The following is a 24,624-nucleotide window of genomic DNA, read 5'->3' as shown; positions in this document are numbered from 1 at the left end:
TTTGTTAGTAGATTCAAATTTGCTCGGAAAAGTGCTCATACTATTTTCTAATAACAACATTCAAACTTGAAATGAAGTTGTCAATGTGCATTTTTTATCATCCTTACTCACAAATTACAAAAGTTATGTCACTTTTTCAATGTTAAATTTCTGAACATTGTTATTGATATTATAGACTTTATTAGGAAAAAACATGCATCTTCGCATCTACATAGTCCAATTTTTGGGTATTTTAAATTGTATATGGTCTCTCTTATAAGTATCATCAGATTGTAACCCAGAGGTCAAAACTGATGATACCCAGTAATTGAAATGGTTTATATAGACTTATATAGCAAATTAACTTAAAATATTATTCCCTGAAACCCAAAAGCAAAACGGCTCAAGACTAAGTATTTAAACTTGTTGTCTACAAAATGTTTTCAAAATGAATGTCATACGGGTAAAAACTTTGCACACAACAGGGTCAAACATTTCATTGTTACATCTTGGTACATATTAGTACATGTGATGTGGGGTGTATTCTTCACGTATGTGACAAGATTTAGTTTAGAGCAGTTTGTAAGCTAGCTCATCATTTATAGAAACACAAGAAGGTATTAGTGATTTTTGTATCTCCTTTGGGGAAGGTATGTTAGCATTTTATTGGTTTAAAAAATTACTGAAAGGTATTCTTCTTATATTTCTCTTTTTGATACAAGGGGTTCCACTGGCCCAAAAAAAAGTTATCGCCACTTTTTCGCTGCGTGAAACTGTCAGTTATTCCGACCTTATTAATTATGACAATCGTCTAAGAAACCTTACAACATCAATGTCATTGACTATATTATTACTTTTAAAAGTATGTAAATACAAAAATAATAAGTAACTTCATAAGTCTTAATAAGCTTTATTTATACATAAAAACATTGGTTTGCACATGATAAACAATCACATATAACCAAACTTATCTAATAATGTTAACATCAATGGAGATTGATGATTTGCTGGCAGCCGCCATATCCTTCCGAAGCTGCATCGCCTCAGCAGCAGTCTGGTGTTCTGAAAAGAATAAATAAATAATACCACGATAATTTGTTTTTATTATTTCCATACTGTATAATCAAATTTCAATACAAACAATACAGCTGGGAAGCAATGTGAATATGCACTTTAAACTAAACAATTTGCTACCACACACAAACATACCCTTTGTTTTTACATGCTTAGTTAAGGACTCCTTTTTCATAATGTAACAACCAGATGTTAATGCATTTTTGAACTCGCTTTTAACACAGTAGTCACAAAACATTGACTTTGTTTTCGCATCATATGAAATGAAAGGGAATTCTGACTTCCAGCTATCATTGAATTTTCGCTTTGCTACATAATTATCATGTTTTTGCAATTTTGAAGGATTTCCATTGCTTTCATTTGTTTCAATTTCTAAAGCACGCTTTCGAGGATTAAAAACGTCATGAAAAGCCATGATTGCTTGTGAATATGTAATCATATATGTGTCTTTATATACGAAAGCCATCAACATAAACTGTGAAAAATATGAACAATCTGTAACTAATGTGTAAATAACAATACACTTACCATGGTATTGATTAAAGAGTAGCCGCCTTATATATCGTTATAATCATTGATCTTTGTGCCAGTTTGTCCTAAGTGTTACATAATTGAGTGTTCTTTATCTTAAAAGAACCGTTAATCTGATAATAACCCCCATAAAACTTGACAATAGCAGTAAAAACACCGACTGTAACACTTATACGCTTCCGTGATTTCAGTGCACTCTACACTGTAGGTCGCTTACATCGTCGAAATCAGTATTTACAACTGACAAACGCTGGCCGCTTATGCTCGGTCGCGTGCTTTTCGACTCGCAGTACATTCTTGGATAGGATTTTACTGATTTTTTGAAATTCGCCACTTTAAAAAAATTGGAGCCACTTAAAAAAAAATAGCGCCATTTGGCGCCAATGGCGATCGACAACGGAACCCCTGATTAATTAACAATTAAAATGCTGCAAACGAAGATAATGCAACAAGATTAATTGAATGAAAAATTGCTGGGATTGCGTATGAAATTGCCTCCATCTAGTCTTTTGGTGTATTTCATATGTACATCTGAAAATACATTATGTTGGAATCAATTGGTATTGTGATTGTTATGATCGTTTTTTTTACAGACATCGCACCACCAAAAGTGATTTGCCGAACACCACCAGTTATAACAGCTCAAGTGAATGGCAGCAATATCAACCCAAATATATATTTCACAATCTCTAGAGAGCCAGGACAGATATTTACCAACTTCTCTAATCCTGCAGTGATAGGCACAAACTTCGCGTCCATTGGGACTAACCCTATCCTCAGCTTCACAGCAACTGATGGCAGTGGAAACCATGCATCTTGTCGCACCCAGATGAAGATTGAAGGTACAATACCTTGAACCATTGGGCAAATTGTCTATATGAGACGTGGTCTGGGAAAACTCATAGGAGGGAAGCCCATAGTTTTATTATTTTTTTTTTATATATATATGCTATAATAGCATATATATATATATGTAAAAAAATATCAAAAATAATACTATGGGCTTCCCTCCTGTGGGAAAACTTGGCTTAATTCATTATCCTAAAGTATCCTCTGCACAGTCTAATCAGGGAGGACACTTTCAACATAGCCTGGATTTATGTTGAGAAGGTTCTTCATTTTAAAAAAAAATCCTACAAAAGTGTCATCCCTGATTAGTGATTAGCCTGTGAAAGCTTTTCTTGGAGCTTGTCGCCTATCAGATTACTTTTGCTGGATTCATATGGAAAGAACGTTATATTGTATTATACTTTGTGTTGACTTAAGGTTTGAGCTTGAAATTTTGCCATATTAGGTATAAGAATAAATACAAACTTTCAACTTAAAATATTTTTGTACATGTATCAATAACATTTAAATATGTTTTAGAACAAAATATCATGCTGTAAAATAATAATTTTCTGGACCACATTAGAGCTAACTCCTTCTTTTGTTTTTTCTGATAAAATTTTTCATTAATTCTTGCAATAACTTATTTCCAGCATATCTAATATTTATAATTTAAAATGGAGCATTTTAGCACAATATCATTAAATGCTCTTTAGTAGATATAATTTAGCTAATGACCTGTTATATTTAATGTTATTTTTTCGATTTAAGGATTAGCTCCTACTACTTGCACGAGAAAAGGAACATTTAAATGAAGTAGACTAAAAATTGATAAATTGTTTGTTTCTTAAATGAAAGAAATATCATTTCATTAATATCACATCATTAATTCTCAATATTTCCTAAGCTCCCAAGTGCACAATTGGTACGCTAGAAGTGCGCAATGGTGATGTTTCCTGTGTCTTTACTGACATTGGTCTCAACTGCACGTCCAGTTGCCATGACGGCTACAGTTTCTATGAAAACCCATCCTTGAGTGAGATCAGAATCACATGCAGTTCTGGTGGGGAGTGGAACAGGGCTGTACCTGTGTGCACAGGTAGGTAACATCAATTATAACTTTATATTTTCATAAACCACTTTAAACAAAAACTATGCTGTAAAATTTCCTTTTAAGATCTTTGAAACAAGCCTTATTTTAATGGATCTAAACTTTACTAGTTTACTCCAGAGATGTCACTAGTACTGAAGAAAATACAAGGACATTTTTTTCCAAAATGCTATAATTGCATACATCTTGATGTAGCTGTTTGTATTTGAGCAGGAACTTGTACACTAGTAAAGATTCCTACAAAATGTTTTTATATTTACTTACAATCTTGTTGACACGTTTCAGTGATGCATGACCATTATGCCAGGACAACACTGTCGTTGTTCTTCAGCCTTCAGGGGATCTTGGTGGACCAGAGTTGCACAGCAACGTACCAAACCCAGGCGAGCAACACGCTTGTGGGACTAGAAGTTGAGTTCAAGAAACTCTGCTCTAATGCCTTGAATGGCCTAGACCTTGATATTGTTTCCCCTGCAGATGCCCCGGTGGTGGCCAGTCTTGATCCTGTAAGTATTTGTTTTATTGTGTTTTATAGCTAGCAAGAGTTCTTAATCTGATTCTGTAAATGTTTGGTTTAGTATATTATCTTCTTATGTTACCGCCCAGAGGTTTTCTTAAATAAAGTTTATTTCTATAAAACTATACCGGTAATAAAATATTTCTCTTATAGTTGTCAAAGTAATAAAGCAATTAAATAAACACGGTTAATTCAAATGTGGGATTGTTGAAAATCACGTAAAACATATCATGAGGTCAATAAATTTTGCAAAGCGTTAAAATGTATGTTTCAGTCTTCATTGGCAGTGAACATGACATTTGACATAAGGAATCCTGGCTTGTCAGACAGTATATATCAGTCATGCTTCAATGAGATGCGAAATGCACTCAACAACAAGACCCCAAATACTTCTACAATTCACCAGCTTCAAGGTCGCTCAGGGTGCATGACCTTGACCTTGACCTCTGGAAACACCACTGACAAACGGTCATTTGTTTGCTCAGGTCAAGAAACTGCTGTTCATTTTAACAGCACAATGCATGTTTGCAGTAAGTGTATTTCTGATATTCTTTTTGAAAGTAAATTCTACAAGCAGAAATATTACGTGAATCTTAAACAGATAATGGTGTCATAGAACAGAAGGAAACTGAGTCAGAGTTTAAATTGTATTACCTGTATCTGGCTCCATTGTGTGTCATCTGCTGACAACTTTTAGATCATCACCACTCTAGAAGCCATACTTTCTAATCTTGCTAAAACTTTGTTTTTATGTAAATATCTTGACTATATCTTGGCCAAGTTCAAATCTAGGTCACATGTATCCAAAAAGTTGGTCATGTGGTCAAATCTTTGTTATTTAAATAGCAGCCACATTTATGACTCAATTTGTATGAAACTTAATATGTTTTTTGACAATATCAATGGCAAATTTTAATAATCTTGATCAGGTGTGTCCAAAAACTAAACCACCAGGTCAAATCTTAAAATTTAAAATTGTTACCAATTAAGAGGTCACATTTGTGACTCAATTTGGATGAAACATGGTCAGAATGTTCGTCGTGACAATATCTAGGCCATGTTTGTTTGTGGGTTAAGTGGGTTAAAATAAAAAATCATCAGGTCAAGTCTTCAAAGGTTGATGTCACTGAATTCAGGTGAGCCCATAAAGACTTGCAGGGCCTTCTTGTTAAAGAATTTTCCCTGATCTTCAGTTTTAAAACAACAACTTTCCACATCATTACTTACAGGTAGTATGTGGTTAGGGGAATTATTCTCTGCCTTTTAAAATTTATATTTATTTTTAAATAATATTTTCAAATACAAATATAGAAGATTGTTTTATGTAATTCTTGATTGTGCACATTCCAGTGGTGTGTCCGCCAGGCACATACAGTTCCAATCAAAACTGTATGCCATGTTCTGAGGGTACATACAACGATCAGTTTTCGAGATCACAATGTGTTGGCTGTCCTCCTGAGGCAAATAGCAAGACCATTGGAGCTTCCAGTGTGAAAGGTTGCTATGGTAAGGTTATTTAATAGTACAAACAGCTAGACCATAGGAGCCTAAAAATTTGAGTCAAATGTGAATAGTTCAAATAATATATTGCGAGGTCTAGTCTTCAACACGGATGCTTGGTAGTACCCATGGTACAAACAGCAAGACCACTGGAGCCTCACATGTGAAAGGTTGTTATGGTAAGGATATCTTCTTCTATCCACGATACAAACAGCAAGACAAAAGTCAATTATAGGTCCAAATGTGAAAGGTTATTATGGTAACTATATCTCCTAGTAACCATGGTACAAACAGCAAGACCATTTGAGCCTTAAATGTGAAAGGTTGTTATGGTAAGGATATCTTCTTGTATCCATGGTACAAACAGCAAGGCAATTATAGGCTCAAGTGTGAACGGTTGTTATGGTAAGGATACATGTATCTACTAGTAACCAGGGTACAAACAGCAAGACAAGTATAGGATCAAGTGTGAAAGGTTGTTTTGGTAAGAATATCTACTAGTACCCATGGTACAAACATCAAGACCATCATAGCCTCAAGTGTGAAAGGCTGTTATGGTAAGGATATCCACTAGTATTAATGGTACAAACAGCAAGACCATTGTAGAAGTGTGAAAGGTTGTTATAATAGTAAGGATTTCTTCTTGTATCCATGGTACAAACATCAAGACAATTATAGGCTCAAATGTGAAAGGTTGTTATGGTAAGGTATCTCCTAGAACCCATGGTACAAACAGCACGACCATAATAGATCCTTAAGTGTGAAAGGTTGTTAGGGTAAGGATATCTTCATGTGTCCATGGTACAAACAGCAAGACCATTATAGGCTCAGGTGTGAAAGGTTGTCATGGTAAAGATATCTACAAGTACCCATGGTACAAAGAGCAAGACTGTTGGAGCCTCAAATGTGCAATGTTCAAATAATAGATTGCCAGGTCAATTCTTTATAAGGGATTTCTGCTTGTGTCCATTGTACACCTCGTATACAAAAATTAAATAAATCTCTTAATCATGTAATTTGGGACTAAGATTTGTGGGATTGTTTGTTTGCGTCACTAAAACTGCCCTTTATGGAGTGCAAAGTCGTCTTCTATATTGTTTGACAAATGTGCCTTCTAAATATCGTCTGTAACTTCATTTTCACAGAGGATTGTGGGATGCGTCTCTACAGTCTATCAGGGAAGCCGCCCTGCTCGGAGTGCCCTGTAAACACTTACTGGAACAGCAGCACCACCTGTCTACCCTGTCCTGCAGGCACTTACACAGACACCAGTGGGGCATACCTTGTGTCAGAGTGCAGAAGCAAGTGACAAACTTTTACTGCTGGCATTGCATATTGTTTTTCAATGAAAGTATATTAGCATAAGTTGAATGTTTAATGGATTTTTCAAGTTTCTGTGTTTTCCAAAGTATGATGAGATTTAAAAAGGATAAATATGTATTGATAATACTGTTATTAGTTTGTGTTTTAGCTCCACTGGCCAAAGGCCAGCGGGGCTTATGTCATGGTCCTGTGTCCGTCGTGTGTGCGTGCGTTAACTTTTCCTTTAAGGTAGCTGACCACGGTAGACACACACTCTCTCGGAGCCGCAGACGCCTTCTTGATCTCCACCACGCTCAATTCAGAAAAACATTGACTGCACACAAGTAGTCTGAAACTTACATTTAAGATAAAAAAGAGCATATGGAACCTGTACAGATGATACTATTGACAAAAGTGAAAGAATGGCAAGGCCGCAAACAGGGGCTTTAAAATCGACCTTTTACCATGTACGAAAGTGGCTGGGGACGAAACAAAAGGAAATGATAGCCTGCTTTTGGAATGATATTTTTACACGCAAAACATAGCACAACCCATCAAACCATGAATAAATACCTCCTTACCAGGTGGGGGTTTTCGCGCAATAATACACAGCGCGACACTACTAGCGATTCCAGCTTAAAAAGAACCCAAAATACAATATGCCTACCGCAGTTGTCCTTCCTGAGTAACAAAGAACACAACAACAACAAGAGGTCATGACCCCACAGTTTCGCATTTGAAAATGGTCATTACCCTATTACCCTCAAATTTGACATTGAAACCTACCCTTTCCCAATATTTCACTTTTTGACCGGGGCAAATTCACATATTTCTGCTTCCTACCGTGTACTGCTACCTTAAACATCTTCTTCTCCTAAACTACTGGTCCAATTCTGATGAAATTTCTCAGGAATGTTCCTGGGGTGAACCTCTTACAAATTTGTTCAAATTATGCCCCCGGGGTCAAATTTGACTCTGCCCCGGGGTCACAAAATTGAAAATTTGCTTATATGAGGCCTATAGTGTGAAAACTTTCAAAATCTTTCGTCCATCACCATTGGGCCTAGGGCTATCAAATTTGTTATGTAGTGACATCTAATAGTCCTTTACCAAATTTGTTCAAATTTTATCCCTGGGGTCAAATTTGACCCTGCCCCGGGGGTCACAAAATTGAGCATATGCTTTTATAATGCCTATTTTGTGAAAACTTAAAAAAATCTTGTCCATAACCATTAGGCCTAGGGCTACACAATTTGGTATGTGGTGACATTGTATAGTCCTCTACTTTGTTTGTTCAAATTATGCCCCAGTGGTCAAATTTGACCCTGCCTGGGGGCCACAAAATCGATTATATGCTTATATAGTGCCTATTTTGTGAAAACATTAAAAATCTTTGTGTCCTTAACCATAAGGCATAGGGCTACCAAATTTGGTATGTAGTGACATCTAATAGTTCTCTACCAAGTTTGTTCAAATTATGCCCCTTGGGGGGGGGGGGGGTCACAAACTGAACATACGCTTATATGGGGCCTATTTTGTGAAAACTTTAAAAATCTTCCTGTCCATAACCATTGGGCCTAGGGCTACCAAATTTGGTATGTAGTGACATCTATTAAACCTCTTCCAAATTTGTTCAAATAATGCCTCTGGGGTCAACTTTGACCCTGCCTCGGGGGTCACAAAATTGAATTAACGCTTATAAAGCACCTATTCTTTGAAATCTTTACAAATCTTCTTGTCGAAAACCATTCGAACTATGGCTACCAAATTTGGTTTGCAGTAACATCTTATAGTACTCTACCAAGTTTGTTCAAATTATGCCCTTTGAGTCAAATTTGACCCTGACCCTCGGGTCACAAAATTGAACATTATAATTTATATGCTTATATCTTGCTTATTTTGTGAAAACTTTTAAAATATTCTTGTCCTTAACTCTATGACCTAGGGCTACCACATTTTGTATGTAGTGAGATATTAGTAGTCCTCTACAAAGTTTGCTCAAATTATGCCCCTGGGGTTAAATTTGACCAAGCCCAGGGGGTCACAAAAGTGTACATGTGCTTAAATAGGGCCTATATTGAAGTATTTGCACATGCCGAGAATATTTGTTTCAGCCTTTTTTTCAGTAGTGGAGCAATACAGGGCCATCATGGCCCTCTTGTTTTATATTGATAAATATCTGTAGATACAAATGTTATTACTGTGTAGTTTTTTGTGATAAATATCTATAGATAATACTGTTATTATTTGTAGTTTGTATTGATAAATATCTATAGATAATACTGTAATTACTTTTATATATATATAAATATCTATAGATAATAATGTATGGTATTTACTTTTTTTATTCATTTTTATCTTTAGATAGTAATGTAATTCCTTTATTGTTTTTTTATTAATAAATATTGATAGATAACAATGTAATACTCTTGTGTTTTTTATTGATTAATATCTATAGATAATAATGTGATAACTTGTATTTTAATACATGTATTTATGTTTAACAGCATAATGTCAGGTTCTTTACAGACAATCACTCTTGCTGAAGTTGTAATATTGAAGAGCATCATTTCAAAGAAAAACTGACGCACATATTGACTGACTTGCAGAGTTATGTCCCCCTGGTTCCTACTCCCATACTGGGCTAGAACCCTGCACACCATGTCCTCGTAACTTCTACCAGAGTTCCCCAGGCAGTAAGACATGCACTGAATGTCCCTCCGAATTAGTAACCACCAGGGAAAATGGGACTAGCACAACAGATTGCGTGGACGGAGGTTTGTCATGAAAAAAACACAACAAAATATTATCAAAATAGATTGAGAATTGATGAAGGCAAATCATCAATAAACTCACTTTGAAAACAGTATTCCAATTAAAACAAAATATGATTTCATTGCGCCTATGTTGTAAAAAATCTACAATTATACAGAGCTTACTATGTGTTAATTATAATAAAGAAGCTTACATTAATAATAATATGATAATTTCTTTTAAAGTAATATTACTGCCATAAATTTTACTGGTTGTTTTCAGCCTCAACTCTCTGCTCAAACTCACGATGTGCAAATAATGGCCAATGTTCTGTCATTAGACATGCCTACTACTGCAACTGCACAGTCGGTAAGTAATATATTTAAGGGTTTGAATATATCAACATCAAATTGTTTAATATGAATTGTGTATTGCAACCAGTGTAATTTAAATTATGCAATTTTCATTCTTCAATTAGTTTCACAAATTGTGTGTTCATTTAGATTCATGCCGACTTAGTAAATTGTTCTTGTTTTTTCTTAAAAATTGTTGTATACGGCTTAAGGAGGTAATACTTTTAGTGTTTTCTGTTGGTCGGTTAGTTAGCCAGTAAATCTGTCAGTCTGTTCTCATTCACTTAAATATCTCATAAGCGATATAGTTAAACTTACAATACGTCATAACCATAGTGTATAGATGTGTAAGACACTTTTCATCCCCAGCTATATTCATTATTTTGTTGCATGCCCTTGAACATAGCCTTGAGCATGGCAGTGACATATTATTTTTTTTTAGTATTTGGAGAACACTAGTTGTAGTTTAAGTATTGAATCATTTGCAAAAGCTATTGCCTCAGTCGAGGCAATTCACATTAAATTATTATGATTCCTCGAAATATACAAAATAACTGATTTGCAAATTTGGATTGTGTCTATAAACAGTGTGGAAAAAGGGAACAATATATTTTGTGCCATGTCCATGCAGGCTAAACAATCTACAGTAGTAAAATATGCATAAGATATACATTACATTCAGAAAATAAAAAGAATTATTATTGTTAAATCATTTTTTTGTTTTATTAAAATAGTTTTTCTCTCAAAATAGGTTTCACCGGTCGCAATTGTGAAAATGAGTTATCTCCATGTGTCTCCTCACCCTGTCTGAATGGAGCCATGTGTACAAAACTGAATGCAACTGCGTATAAGTGCACCTGCAAAGGTAAACTTGAAATAAGATGTTTATGATGTTAGGGAGTGTATTTGCTACAGAATTCATTAATAGTTTAATCATTTGTGTAATTTTAGGATTCAAACAAGAGTGTAAAATGGCTCTTATTCTCTATCATTAACTCACTACCGGTACTAAATATAATAAAATTATACTATTTAAATTAAAGTAATAACTCAATATTTATAATAAAACAGAAATGTGACAAAACTACATTATTCAAAATGAATCGTATTAATCCTCATAGTTACATGTGTTAAAAGTATCAGTATAAAGAATATTTACTAAACCTGTTGCAGATGGGTATTCTGGAGACCATTGTGAGAACAACAGAGTTGACTGTGCAGCCGACTCCTGCGTCAACAACGGGACCTGCATAGATGGGGACAATGGCCACATATGTGCCTGTTCTTCACACAATGGCTTCTATGGCCCTGTGTGAGTAATGATTATTGTTTATTTAGCAGTATTTCAAGACAGCTTATGCAGTTTGGAATAAAATGTTTTTGTGCTCAATGCTTGGTTGTTTAATTAATGCTGATGTTTAAGTCAGTTAATTTGGTCTGTAAAAATTAAGTTAACTTTTTAAATAAAACTATTTGTTAATTTAAAGTCTTCCTTTTTCAATGTTCCTAAAATTTTATAATTTGTAATAACTATAATAACAAGCATTTCTTGCTATTTTTTTGTCAAATTGTATAAAATTCTTGTCAAATAAGGTGTTGTTAATTTTTTATAAATGGAATTTTTACTCTGCTTTTATTTAATGTATCAATTCATTGTCACATCAGAATTTTTTTCCTTATACATACAATTGCAAAAATCAAACAATGCCACCTTATTTGTAAGTAACGAGTAAAAGAACCTGTTAATGAAAGTAAAAGGTGTGAATAAATGTATAACTTAATGCAGAGCCTCTTTTGGATTTGAGATCTTTTACTGTATACTGTTATGTGATTTATTTTTGTGTTCTGTCCCAAATTGTTTTTGACCTGTCTGTTGGTTTGTTTGTTTGCTTGTGTCAAACTTAAACATTTTGCCATAACTTTTGCAATATTGAAGATAGCAACTTCATATTTGGCATGCATGTGTATCTCATGGAGCTGCACATTTTGAGTGGTGAAAGGTCAAGGTCATCCTTCAAGGTCAAAGGTCCAAAAAATATACAAGGGAAGTAATAAGTTTTAAAGGGAGATAATCACCTGAACCTGCCAAATTATTTTTTTTTAATAAATCAAAGCGGTGCAGCAGGGGACATAGTGTTTCTGACAAACACATTTCTTGTTGGTATTATATTTTCTTATTTATTCTCAGTTGCAACCTCAACCAGAACCCGTGTCTGAGGTTCCCATGTAACAACAGTGGGGTGTGTAAGGCCATGGGCTCATACCATCGTGTGTGTTATTGCCCGGCGGGCTTCTCGGGTCATGACTGCCAGATCAATCTAAGTGAGTCAATTAGTCTTGTTAGTTGAGCCGCGTTGTGAGAATTAGGTCTCATGCCATATGCAGCCAGCACAGCTCCAGACAAGTATGCACAGTTGCACAGTTTGGCTAAGAGCTACATTGTCCGCTATAAAACCATGCAAGCATTCATAGTCTCATTTATGGACAGACTGCATAGCTGATGACCTGGCTGGTTTAGAGCTAAGCTGGCCGCATACGCCATAAGAGCGTTTTAGCATGACACAGGTAAGTTATAATTTGGATCTCCAAATATATGGACAAACCTATGTAATGTAGCAGGTCACAAATAAAGCTGACACATTTTATACACGAATTGTAATCTTGATCAGATAATTATAGTTGATATAGTGCGTAATTTTGACAGGATTTAAAATCCGTTAGCTTTGTCGCATTCTGGGCCATGTATGTTTTTATTTGAATTGTTGAATAGGTTAAGAAATTAATTATATATATATTTTAATGGTAAATTTAATTCTTATAAAATTGTTTCATTTGTAGAACACCACTTTAATTTAAATACAATACATATTGATCAGGTTGTTTGCTCTTCTATTTGAGTGTAATAAAGCACACGATAATGGTCGGTTTATGTGAAAAAAAGTTGTTTTTTTTCAGTAAATGCATCAAAAGATAAGATAAGATAAGATAAAGATAAGGTTTATTTTGAATCGGCAAGAGTTAAACAACAAACATAAGCTCAGACAGCTTGTACAACCGACTATAAAGTCAAATTTATGGTCCAATCTTTATGAAAATTGGTAAGAACATTTGTTCTAATGATAGCTTGGCTAAGTTGAAAAATGGTTATGGTTTGTCAAAAAATATGGCCACCTGGGGGGCCGGAAATTGTTCTGTATATTGCTATAGTAAAACCTTGTAAGCACTCTAGAAGTGATATTTTTAGTCCAATCTTCATGTACTTGGTCACAACATTTGTTCTAATGATATCTGGGCTGAGATAGAAAGTGGTTCCCATCCTATGACAAACATGGCTGTCGGGGGGCAGGGTATTTTTCCTTATATGGCCATAGTAAAACATTGTTAACTCTAGAAGAAGTATAATGTTCCAATCTTTTTGTCAGAATACATTTTTTTCTAATGATATCTAGGATGAGTTCAAAAATGGTTCCCGACTGTTGAAAAACATGGCCGCCAGGGGGCTGGGCATTTTTCCTTATATGGCTATAGTAAAACCTTGTTAACTCTCAAGTCAATATTTTTGCCATATTTGACAATGGTTTGAGAAACATATGAAAAGTGGCTGAGAGTAGTTCAGATCCCTGAAGTCTAAGGTGAGCGACCTCTGACCCTCTTGTTTCATTTTTATCTCTAGAGATGGATATTCATTCTTTTGTGAACCATATCAATTTCTAATGATGTTTTACTATACACAGATGAGTGTGCAGCAAGCCCATGCATGAATGGAGCCAGGTGCCAGGATGGGGACAATCGTGCCATCTGTGTCTGTCCGGCAGGCTTCAGGGGACACTACTGTGAGCAGCGGGACAGTGCCGACATCTGCACCAGCTCTGTGTGCAACCCAGCAAAGTCCTGTATAGATAACTATGTGGCAGATACCCATTACTGTGTCTGTCCTGATGGGTGGTATTTTGGTAAGAAAGTTTTCGTAGTACGACCATTAATACATTACTTTTGCAATATTGAAGATAGCAACTTGATATTTGGCATGCATGTGTATCTCATAGAGCTGCACATTTTGAGTGGTGAAAGGTCAAGGGCATCGTTCAAGGTCAAAGGTCAAATATATGAGAGGGACATACTGTTTCACAAACACATCTTGTTTATTATTGTTTTCATCATGAAAATGACTCTGGAAACTTGTTCATGACAGTATCATTGGATTTTTGTGAAGTGAAACATGTCAAAAGTTTAAATTGATATCTTTTTGAATAACTTATCACAAAATTTTCTTTCAATCAAATTGTGATAGCAACAGCTTATACTTCATGCTAGTTTAAACAGTATTTAATATGGCTTCTATCCTTGTTTTAGGCTATACCTAAGGTATAGAACATGGCTTCTATCCTTGTTTTAGGCTATACCTAAGGAATACAAAATGGCTACAATCCTTGTTTTAGACTATACCTCTGGTGTGTGTGGGAGTTTTGACAAAGATATCTACTGCCCACCAAGCCAGTGCACAAACGGGGGAGAGTGCACCACCTACGATGGTGGGTACCACGTGTTGTGTCGGTGTGGCGCAGGCTATGGGGGACCACAGTGCCAGCAGGACGTCAATGAGTGCCTCTACCAGCCTTGTCGTAACAATGGGACGTGCACTAATCTTGTCAACAACTACACTTGTGCCTGTCCACTAGCAGCAGCCAATGGTATGCTGGTTTCAGGATTTGAAGTTTAAACCAATTTTGTTTTATCTTGATTGCATCAAAATTCTAAGGCTAATTCAAGGGCTGTCCAGCCTGTAATGGATGCTAAGTAGTTATTTTGTTTTCCACTTTACATTTACCATTTCAAAGTGGTGATCCAAGTTTTATCCATGTGTGTTTTGTGTTATGTATTTTGGCGATGTCCTGTTTTGATTTTGGCTATTAATCTCTAGCCATGAAGGAATAACCTAGAGCTTGAGTTTTGAAAGGGAGTTTCAGCTTGCGATCTGCTGTGTAATGCTAATATTTTAGTTTTATAAAGTTTGCGGGACAATAAAAGAGCCATTTCATGCAAACATGGGTCTTTTGACATATGGCCCCAGGGTAGTTTCAGACCCATCTTTGTTTTTTCCAAGTCTGGCCAGGAGCTACTATGTATGCTAAAAAGATTAAGAAACCTTGCCAGACTTTGTTGCTGAAAGGTTACTTCCTGACCAAACTGTGCAAAAGTGCAGGCTGGTCTGTAGCTATGCTTGCCAATAAGACCCATTTGCACAGGCATTGGCTCATTATAAAATATATGGTATGTTGGATATACTTAGTCAGGTTGTAAATGTAACAACTTCTTATAAATGTGAAGTGATTGATATACACATTTTGGTTCCATGTGGCATTTTCAAGGGCCTCCAACACAATTATGGACTTATTATATTCATGAAGATCTCCATGTCCTTCTTTGCTTAGGTTCCAAAAACAATGACAACAGGAATTATTGTATCTGCTTTCTTGAAAAACTGGGCTTAGTTTGCGCAGGCGAATCAAGGACGACACTCTCCACATGTATGGAATTTTTCATTTAACCCTTTCAGTGCTGGAACTGAATTTTGAAGGCCTTTGCAAACAGTTTGGATCCAGATGAGACGCCACAGAACGTGGCGTCTCATCAGGATCCAAACTGTTTGCTATTCTGATAGTATTCTTTAAAAAAATCGAAGAAAAATGCTAATTATAGAAATTCAGCAGACGACAAATTTCTCAGCATGCAATGGGTTAAATGAAGTATCCTCTAAACAAAAATCCTGTTTAAGTAGAAAATGTCATCCCTGATTAGCCTGTGAAGACTCAAAGACTTATTTGAGATCACACTTTACAAACATGCATTAAGCACAGTTTTCACAGAACTATACTCATACACATGTACGCCTCTTCTATAGGTACCAACTGTATTGACAGTGTAAATGGCTGTCAAAACTGTGTGGTGTCCAACACTAAGAACTGCTCAGACTATCTAGATGGATATGTTTGTCACTGCAAAGATGACTTCAGGGGAAACAACTGTCAGGTACTGTTGAAATGCTGATAAATCATTCTAATTCAAGTTGCCCTGCAATAGAATGTGTAAGCTTTTAGCACAGACAATAACCTTGATAAAGGAAGAAAATTTGCCTTAAAATCACGTGATAAGTATTTATACATGACATTGTTATTAATATTATTTTAGTGGAATATAGTAGCTTTGGATTATAAGGTTGTTTTTTAAGTAATGTGGGATATAATATTTCAGTTTCAAGTTTTAAAAAGTCAATTACAGCATTAAACATTGAATTTGCCATTGATAATATGGCCAGGTGCCAGCTAGGACACATATTTACAGCTCTATCTTAATCATTAAACTGTTAACATGCAACATATTTTAACATATTTAAGCCACATAATGGGAAATTGAGTGTTATGCCATATGCAGCATCATACCACCAAATCGCAGGGTGCAGTCGTGTAGTCTGGTCTTATAAGCAGGCAAGGCAGCTCCAGATCAGGCTGCGCAGATGCATATTGCTTAATATGACGCATTGTTGCATGAAACGGGTCATTTTAATTTAAGACTTGTTAAGATTAGGTAAGATTTTTGGGTCATGGAGCAAGATTCTCTAGTCTCATTCTCAACATTCTATTATTCAGGAAGTCATTCCCACATGTGAGTGGTTGCCATGCCAACATGGTGGCACCTGCACCAATCCCACGTCCCCTGGTGAACACGTGTGCACATGTGCCATGCCATGGACCGGTAGAAACTGTGAGACAGAGATCGACAACTGTAAGGCGGGAAGCTGTCTCAATGGCGCTACTTGTGAGAGTACCAGCAATGGCTTCATTTGTCTGTGAGTCCATGTCTTTTCTACAACAAAATCACTGCTTTCTTTTTTTCTTTTTGGTTTTGGAGGAAGCTGAGTGGAGGATGCATATGCTTTATGCTTGTTTTTACCAGTTTAAATTACTGGTCCTTCAGTGGTGTACATTAAAATGAGTTAGCTTAAGAAGCTCGTTTATAGACAGAACTGCAGTTCTGAAATTTCATTTATTATATTGAGAAGAATACACGATATACCATCTATTACAATATTATAAATCTTATTTTTTTATATAAATAATTATTATATTCATTTAAATGTGTTTTTTTTCATGCCAATACAATTTGAATACTCCAGGTGTCCGTTGGGGTATATTGGTGTACGCTGTGAAATCACATATGACTTGTGTGACCGTGCAAGGCTATGTGTCGGTGCCAATAACACCTGTAAGCAGGTGAACCAAGAAAGTGTGATATGCATCTGTCAGGATGGTAAGCAGTTGTAAAATTGGTAAGAAATGGACTTAAAGGTTCATTGGTCTACTGCTGTAATAGGACACCTTGTAGCAAAATAGTAGTCATGTTTATAAAGAATTTTCTTAAAACGTAACTTTTCTAAAAGTTCAATCAATTGAAGTTTGCTTTTTATATGAGTGACTAAATAAGTATAGTCAAGGGTTACGACCTTATTTCATAAAAAAAAAATCTTTGCATTTTTAATTTTAATATCAAAGATAAGAAAAACAAATTAAACAGTGTGTCAACAATATGTATTTATTTACTTTACATAATTTGTTTGTTTGCAAAAGAAGGCTATGTCAGTAATTCAATAGTCTGTAAGCAATACAAAAAGAGCATTGACATTTCTTATAACTGGAAACATAAGATATTATTTCTTTTGTTATATATCTTGTCTTAATTTCATGCTAGAATACACTGGAGAAAGCTGTGAGTCTCTTCTGTGGTACTGCAAAGACACCACGTGTAAGAATGGGGGACAGTGCTCTGTCGTCAATGGTTACGAAGTTGTCTGCTCCTGCCTAGATGGTGAGTATGGTTAGCCTACCTGAGTACAATGTGCTAATGGTCAAGATCTCCCAATTGCATTTTTTTTTAAAGAAATTAATGCACTTTGTTTAAAATTACATATAAAAGCTTCTAGTCACAACTCCTCCTTCATTTTGCATACAATTTGAGCTGAACTTTTACAGAATAATGATCTCCAACTGCTACACTTAATACATGTATTTTCAAAGATTCAATAATGTGTTACTGGCATTTGACCAAAATAGCATTATGACAGGGCCTTTTGTTTGCAGCTTTTTGCTTCTTCTGCATAAAAGTTCTACTGCAAATTATTATTTGATTCTTTCAAAAACAATGCACCCGTGGAATGGGATCAACTATCTGTGACAGATTCTTGTTTATGTAGACTTATACTGCAGATCTATCTGTGACAGATTCTTGTTTATGTAGACTTATACTGCAGATCTATCTTTGACAGATTCTTGTTTATGTAGACTTATACTGCAGATCTATCTGTGACAGATTCTTGTTTATGTAGACTTATACTGCAGATCTATCTGTGACAGATTCTTGTTTATGTAGACTTATACTGCAGATCTATCTGTGACAGATTCTTGTTTATTTGGACTTATACTGCAGATCTATCTGTGACAGATTCTTGTTTATGTAGACTTATACTGCAGATCTATCTGTGACAGATTCTTGTTTATGTAGACTTATACTGCAGTTCTATCTTTGACAGATTCTTGTTTATGTAGACTTATACTGCAGATCTATCTGTGACAGATTCTTGTTTATGTAGACGTATACTGCAGATCTATCTGTGACAGATTCTTGTTTATGTAGACTTATACTGCAGATCTACCTGTGACAGATTCTTGTTTATGTAGACTTATACTGCAGATCTACCTGTGACAGATTCTTGTTTATGTAGACTTATACTGCAGATCTATCTGTGACAGATTCTTGTTTATGTTGACTTTCCGCAGATCTATCTGTGACAGATTCTTGTTTATGTAGACTTATGCTGCAGATCTATCTGTGACAGATTCTTGTTTATGTAGACGTATACTGCAGATCTACCTGTGACAGATTCTTGTTTATGTAGACTTATACTGCAGATCTATCTGTGACAGATTCTTGTTTTTGTAGACTTATACTGCAGATCTACCTGTGACAGATTCTTGTTTATGTAGACTTATTCTGCAGATCTATCTGTAAAAGATTCTTGTGTATGTAGACTTATACTGCAGATCTATTTGTGACAGATTCTTGTTTATGTAGACTTATACTGCAGATCTACCTGTGACAGATTCTTGTTTATGTAGACTTATACTGCAGATCTATCTGTGACAGATTCTTGTTTATGTAGACTTATACTGCAGATCTACCTGTGACAGATTCTTGTTTATGTAGACTTATACTGCAGATCTATCTGTGACAGATTCTTGTTTATGTAGACTTATACTGCAGATCTATCTGTGACAGATTCTTGTTTATGTAGACTTATACTGCAGATCTACCTGTGACAGATTCCTGTTTATGTAGACTTATACTGCAGATCTACCTGTGACAGATTCTTGTTTATGTAGACTTATACTGCAGATCTATCTGTGACAGATTCTTGTTTATGTAGACTTATTCTGCAGATCTACCTGTGACAGATTCTTGTTTATGTAGACTTATACTGCAGATCTATCTGTGACAGATTCTTGTTTATGTAGACTTATACTGCAGATCTATCTGTGACAGATTCTTGTTTATGTAGACTTATACTGCAGATCTACCTGTGACAGATTCTTGTTTATTTAGACTTATACTGCAGATCTACCTGTGACAGATTCTTGTTTATGTAGACTTATACTGCAGATCTATCTGTGACAGATTCTTGTTTATGTAGACTTATACTGCAGATCTATCTGTGACAGATTCTTGTTTATGTAGACTTATACTGCAGATCTACCTGTGACAGATTCTTGTTTATTTGAACTTATACTGCAGATCTACCTGTGACAGATTCTTGTTTATGTAGACTTATACTGCAGATCTATCTCTGTGACAGATTCTTGTTTATGTAGACTTATACTGCAGATCTATCTGTGACAGATTCTTGTTTATGTAGACTTATACTGCAGATCTATCTGTGACAGATTCTTGTTTATGTAGACTTATACTGAATATCTACCTTTGACAGATTCTTTTTTATGTAGACTTATACTGCAGATTTATCTGTGACAGATTCTTATTTATGTAGACTTATACTGCAGATCTATCTGTGACAGATTCTTGTTTATGTAGACTTATCAACTATCTGTGACAGATTCTTGTTTATGTAGACTTATACTGCAGATTTATCTGTGACAGATTCTTGTTTATGTAGACTTATACTGCAGATCTACCTGTGACAGATTCTTGTTTATGTAGACTTATACTGCAGATCTACCTGTGACAGATTCTTGTTTATGTAGACTTATACTGCAGATCTATCTGTGAAAGATTCTTGTTTATGTAGACTTATACTGCAGATCTATCTGTGACAGATTCTTGTTTATGTAGACTTATACTGAATATCTATCTTTGACAGATTCTTTTTTATGTAGACTTATACTGCAGATTTACCTGTGACAGATTCTTGTTTAAGTAGACTTATACTGCAGATCTATCTGTGACAGATTCTTGTTTATGTAGACTTATACTGCAGATCTATCTGTGACAGATTCTTGTTTATGTAGACTAATACTGCAGATCTATCTGTGACAGATTCTTGTTTATGTAGACTTATACTGCAGATCTACCTGTGACATATTCTTGTTTATGTAGACTTATACTGCAGATCTACCTGTGACAGATTCTTGTTTATGTAGACTTATACTGCAGATCTATCTGTGACAGATTCTTGTTTATGTAGACTTATACTGCAGATCTATCTGTGACAGATTCATGTTTATGTAGACTTATACTGCAGATCTATCTTTGACAGATTCTTTTTTATGTAGACTTATACTGCAGATCTATCTGTGACAGATTCTTGTTTATGTAGACTTATACTGCAGATCTATCTGTGACAGATTCTTGTTTATGTAGACTTATACTGGAGATCTATCTGTGACAGATTCTTATTTATGTAGACTTATCAACTATCTGTGACAGATTCTTGTTTATGTAGACTTATCAACTATCTGTGACAGATTCTTGTTTATGTAGACTTATCAACTATCTGTGACAGATTCTTGTTTATGTAGACTTATACTGCAGATTAACTTAAACAATCTTTTCTTCTTAAACATCAAGGCCCACAGTTTGTAGAGTATTTGTTACTACTGTGACACTTACATGTTTATGCCCCCCTTTGAAGAAGAGGGGGTATATTGTTTTGCACATGTCGGTCGGTCGGTCCGTCGGTCGGTCCGTTCACCAAATGGTTTACCAGATGATAATTCAAGAACGCTTAGGCCTGGTATCAAAAAAGTGACATTGGTCATGACTGGCAGATGACACCTATTGATTTTCAGGTCACTTGGTCAAAGTTCAAGGTCACAGTGACTCGAAGCAGTAAAATGGTTTCCGGATGATAGCTCAAGGACGCTTAAGCCTGGGATCAGGAAAGTTTCACACAATTGCTGCCACTACAACTGACAGCCCATTTTAGGGGGCATGCATGTTTTACAAACAGCCCTTGTTTTCATTATTGTCATTGTACCCCTAGCCACAAAATGACTCTTTTAATTTAGATCTGTCTACTAGCTGATGTAAAGCCTTTAATTGTTCGTCAAAGACATAGAAAATACTAAACTCTTCAAAACAAAAAGTGATAAGAGAAATATAATCCTCTCTTAGTCGCTGTTGTTATTTTTTTAATGATACAGACCTTAGTTCAATAGATATTAGCCGTGCTCTGTGAATAGGGGGTTTAATGCATGTGTGTATAGTGTTATCCCAGATTAGCCTGTTCAGTCCGCACAGGCTAATCAGGGACGACACTTTCCGCCTAAACTGGATTTTTGCTAAGAAGAAAAAAACAATAAAAGTGTAAAGTGTTGTCCCTGATTAGCCTGTGCAGTCTGCTTTACGCACATTCATTTAACCCCCTTTTCACAGACCACTGCCAATATATTTTTTCAGCTGTCTGAACTGCAAACGTTGATTTCCATTTAAGGTTATTCGGGACCATATTGTGAGACTAACATTGATGAATGTTCCAGTCAACGATGTCCTCCTAACTCTGTGTGTGTTGATGGACTGAATTCTGCTACTTGTGTTTGCAGAAATGGCAAGATTGGTGAAAACTGTGACAAGGGTATGCAAATTTATTTTTAAATTTATCATAGTATTTATAACTCAACCTTAAAGTTAACATCAAGACAACTGACAATTTGTTTTCACTAGATGTAATTTACTGCGAGATGTAGCAAACAAATTGTCATTCAGCAGACTGATGTTATTGACATTTTTTTTTCTCCAGATGCAACTGACTGTTTATCTTCCAACAGATGAAGCAGTCTGTAAATCTTTCACCAGTTGTAACTGACAATTTATCTTTCAAGAGATGCAATTGACGATTTATATGTTCCAAGATGTAACTGACATATTATTTTTAACCTTATGTAATTTACAATTTATCTTTCCCCAGATGTTACTAGCAGTTTTGATATCATCATCAACCCCAATGTCGGAGTATGTGACCAGGATGTTAAGCTCACCAGTTTCCTATCAAACAGCACTACAGCCTTCACCTTGGCCTTCTGGGTCCGCCTCACCACCCTCAACAGCCCAGGAGCCATTGTGACTGTGTATGGCATGCCAAATAGGTGAAGCTCCATAATTTTAGTTTGTATGCTTCTTTCTTCTCATAGCCAAGGTTGCATACACAAGTCCTCTTTAAAATTTTAAATATTAATCTTATTCTTTTTTTGCTCTGTCCCCTAGTGAAATATGTATGAAGATTTAACTCTAAGGGTTAAAGTGAAGGGATTCAAATGATTGATATACTGTTAGAAGCCTAAGAGAGAACGTGCTAGTACACTAACTTTTTTCTGTCAAATCACATCTTTGACTTGAATGAAGCACTAAAATGACTGTTGGTTATTTTTTCTTAAAGGAAAGATGATAATAATATTAAAGGTATTATAAAGCACATTCAAAGATTCAGTTGTCAATGTAAGCTTTTTTAATATCAGTCTTTCAAAGAATGAATTATATTGATAACCAAACAAATGTTGATTTTTTTTGTACAGGCTGACTGGAGACACATCAAACTGGCAGCATAAATTGTCTGTAACATCGACACACGTGAACTTCAATATCAGCACAGCAGGGTTTAAAGGTTCAACCTCTGTACCAATACTCAACAATGTCTTACACAATGGACTCTGGCATCATGTGACAGTAACTTGGAGCAACGCGCAGGGATTTATTATCCTCTACGTTGATGGCATATACAACAACCAGGGTCAGTTTGCCAAGGGCAAAGCAATATCATTATTGTAAGTAAATTTTGCTGTTTTCTGCTCAACCTAGTTTATTTATTGCATCTAAAGCCTTAGTATATGGAAACATTCTTGAGTTAGTTTCTAGAGAAGAAAAAGTGTGTGATGTTTTTTAAAGATCTTATGACCAGTTCTTGATGGTCTGTTACCTCCCAGACTCAAGGCGTAGTGAGCACGCCATCATGAGAAGTGTTCTTTTGTAGTGCATTTGTTTCTTGCTTGTGTCCAAATTATGTAATTGATTTTAATAAAAGACAATAAAAAATGACAATTGGCTGATGAAGAGATTATGTGAGTAGTAAACCGGTACTTAAAATCTTACCTGTTGTCTACAATGTTACAGTTTAGCTGAAATAATGATTTAAAGGTTACTGTGGGTATAAGGCTTTATGTTACTTTTGAAGAAAAAAATTGTACATTTTTTGCGTAATTGTTGTAAAACAGACTTTGACAAATTATTTATCTTTTTTTAAATGAATCCATGAAATAAAATTTCAAAACATTCTTTATAAACATGTTATGATCGAACCTATTGAAGAATTTGCTTTTTGTTCATGGCATCTTAGAAACTTGATTGGTAATCAAAAATATCTGTTTTTTTAAAGCCTGTATTGCTTTACAGCTTTCACTTAATGTATCTTCAAATCTTTGACAATTTAAGAAATTGTTCAATGGCATATATTGTTATTCAGAGGCCTGCTGTACTTGGGGAGCCATTTATCAGAACTGAACAAGTTTGAGGGCCGTTTGAGCCAGCTTAAGGCATACTACACGCAGCTGGATGATGCAAATGTGCTTGCCATTTACCAGGGTTCACAGGCAGCTACTAGCCGCATCAGTCTATCTGAGGTATGGATGATTGCAACCTGTCATGTCATTAGTTTAGACCTTTTCTAACTTAATTGTCAGTATCATCCTAAATTTGAAAACCTTCCCAGCTGAGGCAAGCCCAGGTAGGTTCCCTTTATGTCCCTGTATAATTATATAGGCCTTATTTTAGCTTCCAAATTGAGTCTCAACTGCCACAAGATTTATTTGGGTCCCAATGGGTGAAAACATTGTTTCAACATGGGCTCATAATTGGTTTATTATTGGCATTGAGGGATGGCATGTCATGAGATGCTGTTATGGGTTCCATCACCTTAGGTGCAGGATTTTAAAAGGGTCCCATATGGGATACAAAGTGGGTCCACCATGGGAAACACACACATGCTCAATTAGGCACACAGAGAATGGAATATTAAGAGACGTCCCACATCTGGCAGTGCAACACCATTTTAAATGGGTCTCATGGCAGTAAGTGCAACATAATTTTTTCTGGGTCACATATTTGCTGCTTGTGGGACA

General features: G+C 35.5%; 1 protein-coding gene and 1 long non-coding RNA gene across 2 annotated transcripts in view; one reads left to right on the top strand and one right to left on the bottom strand.

Moving 5' to 3' along the window:
* The window catches only part of LOC127863297 (sushi, von Willebrand factor type A, EGF and pentraxin domain-containing protein 1-like), an 89,686-nt gene that overhangs the window by 18,054 nt on the left and 47,008 nt on the right, over window positions 1-24,624 (top strand). The window contains exons 12-32 of the mRNA XM_052402716.1: window positions 2,178-2,426; window positions 3,320-3,511; window positions 3,809-4,029; window positions 4,315-4,570; window positions 5,391-5,546; window positions 6,686-6,841; window positions 9,452-9,619; window positions 9,879-9,965; window positions 10,701-10,814; window positions 11,123-11,261; window positions 12,138-12,271; window positions 13,684-13,902; window positions 14,389-14,640; window positions 15,852-15,979; window positions 16,597-16,796; window positions 17,124-17,257; window positions 17,696-17,812; window positions 21,948-22,088; window positions 22,422-22,599; window positions 23,026-23,274; window positions 23,970-24,126. Of these exons, the coding sequence (XP_052258676.1) occupies window positions 2,178-2,426; window positions 3,320-3,511; window positions 3,809-4,029; window positions 4,315-4,570; window positions 5,391-5,546; window positions 6,686-6,841; window positions 9,452-9,619; window positions 9,879-9,965; window positions 10,701-10,814; window positions 11,123-11,261; window positions 12,138-12,271; window positions 13,684-13,902; window positions 14,389-14,640; window positions 15,852-15,979; window positions 16,597-16,796; window positions 17,124-17,257; window positions 17,696-17,812; window positions 21,948-22,088; window positions 22,422-22,599; window positions 23,026-23,274; window positions 23,970-24,126 (3,647 nt within the window). The remainder of the gene's footprint in view (window positions 1-2,177; window positions 2,427-3,319; window positions 3,512-3,808; window positions 4,030-4,314; window positions 4,571-5,390; window positions 5,547-6,685; window positions 6,842-9,451; window positions 9,620-9,878; window positions 9,966-10,700; window positions 10,815-11,122; window positions 11,262-12,137; window positions 12,272-13,683; window positions 13,903-14,388; window positions 14,641-15,851; window positions 15,980-16,596; window positions 16,797-17,123; window positions 17,258-17,695; window positions 17,813-21,947; window positions 22,089-22,421; window positions 22,600-23,025; window positions 23,275-23,969; window positions 24,127-24,624) is intronic.
* Window positions 874-1,775, bottom strand: LOC127863306 (uncharacterized). The gene is made up of 2 exons (XR_008041019.1): window positions 1,582-1,775; window positions 874-1,041 (listed from the first exon to the last, which is right to left on the bottom strand). It is a non-coding gene; the product is annotated as an uncharacterized LOC127863306 (long non-coding RNA).

This window comes from Dreissena polymorpha, unplaced genomic scaffold, assembly GCF_020536995.1.
Source record: "Dreissena polymorpha isolate Duluth1 unplaced genomic scaffold, UMN_Dpol_1.0 chrUn004, whole genome shotgun sequence".
Classification (NCBI taxonomy): domain Eukaryota; kingdom Metazoa; phylum Mollusca; class Bivalvia; order Myida; family Dreissenidae; genus Dreissena; species Dreissena polymorpha.
This window is presented reverse-complemented; position numbering and strand designations above follow the sequence as displayed.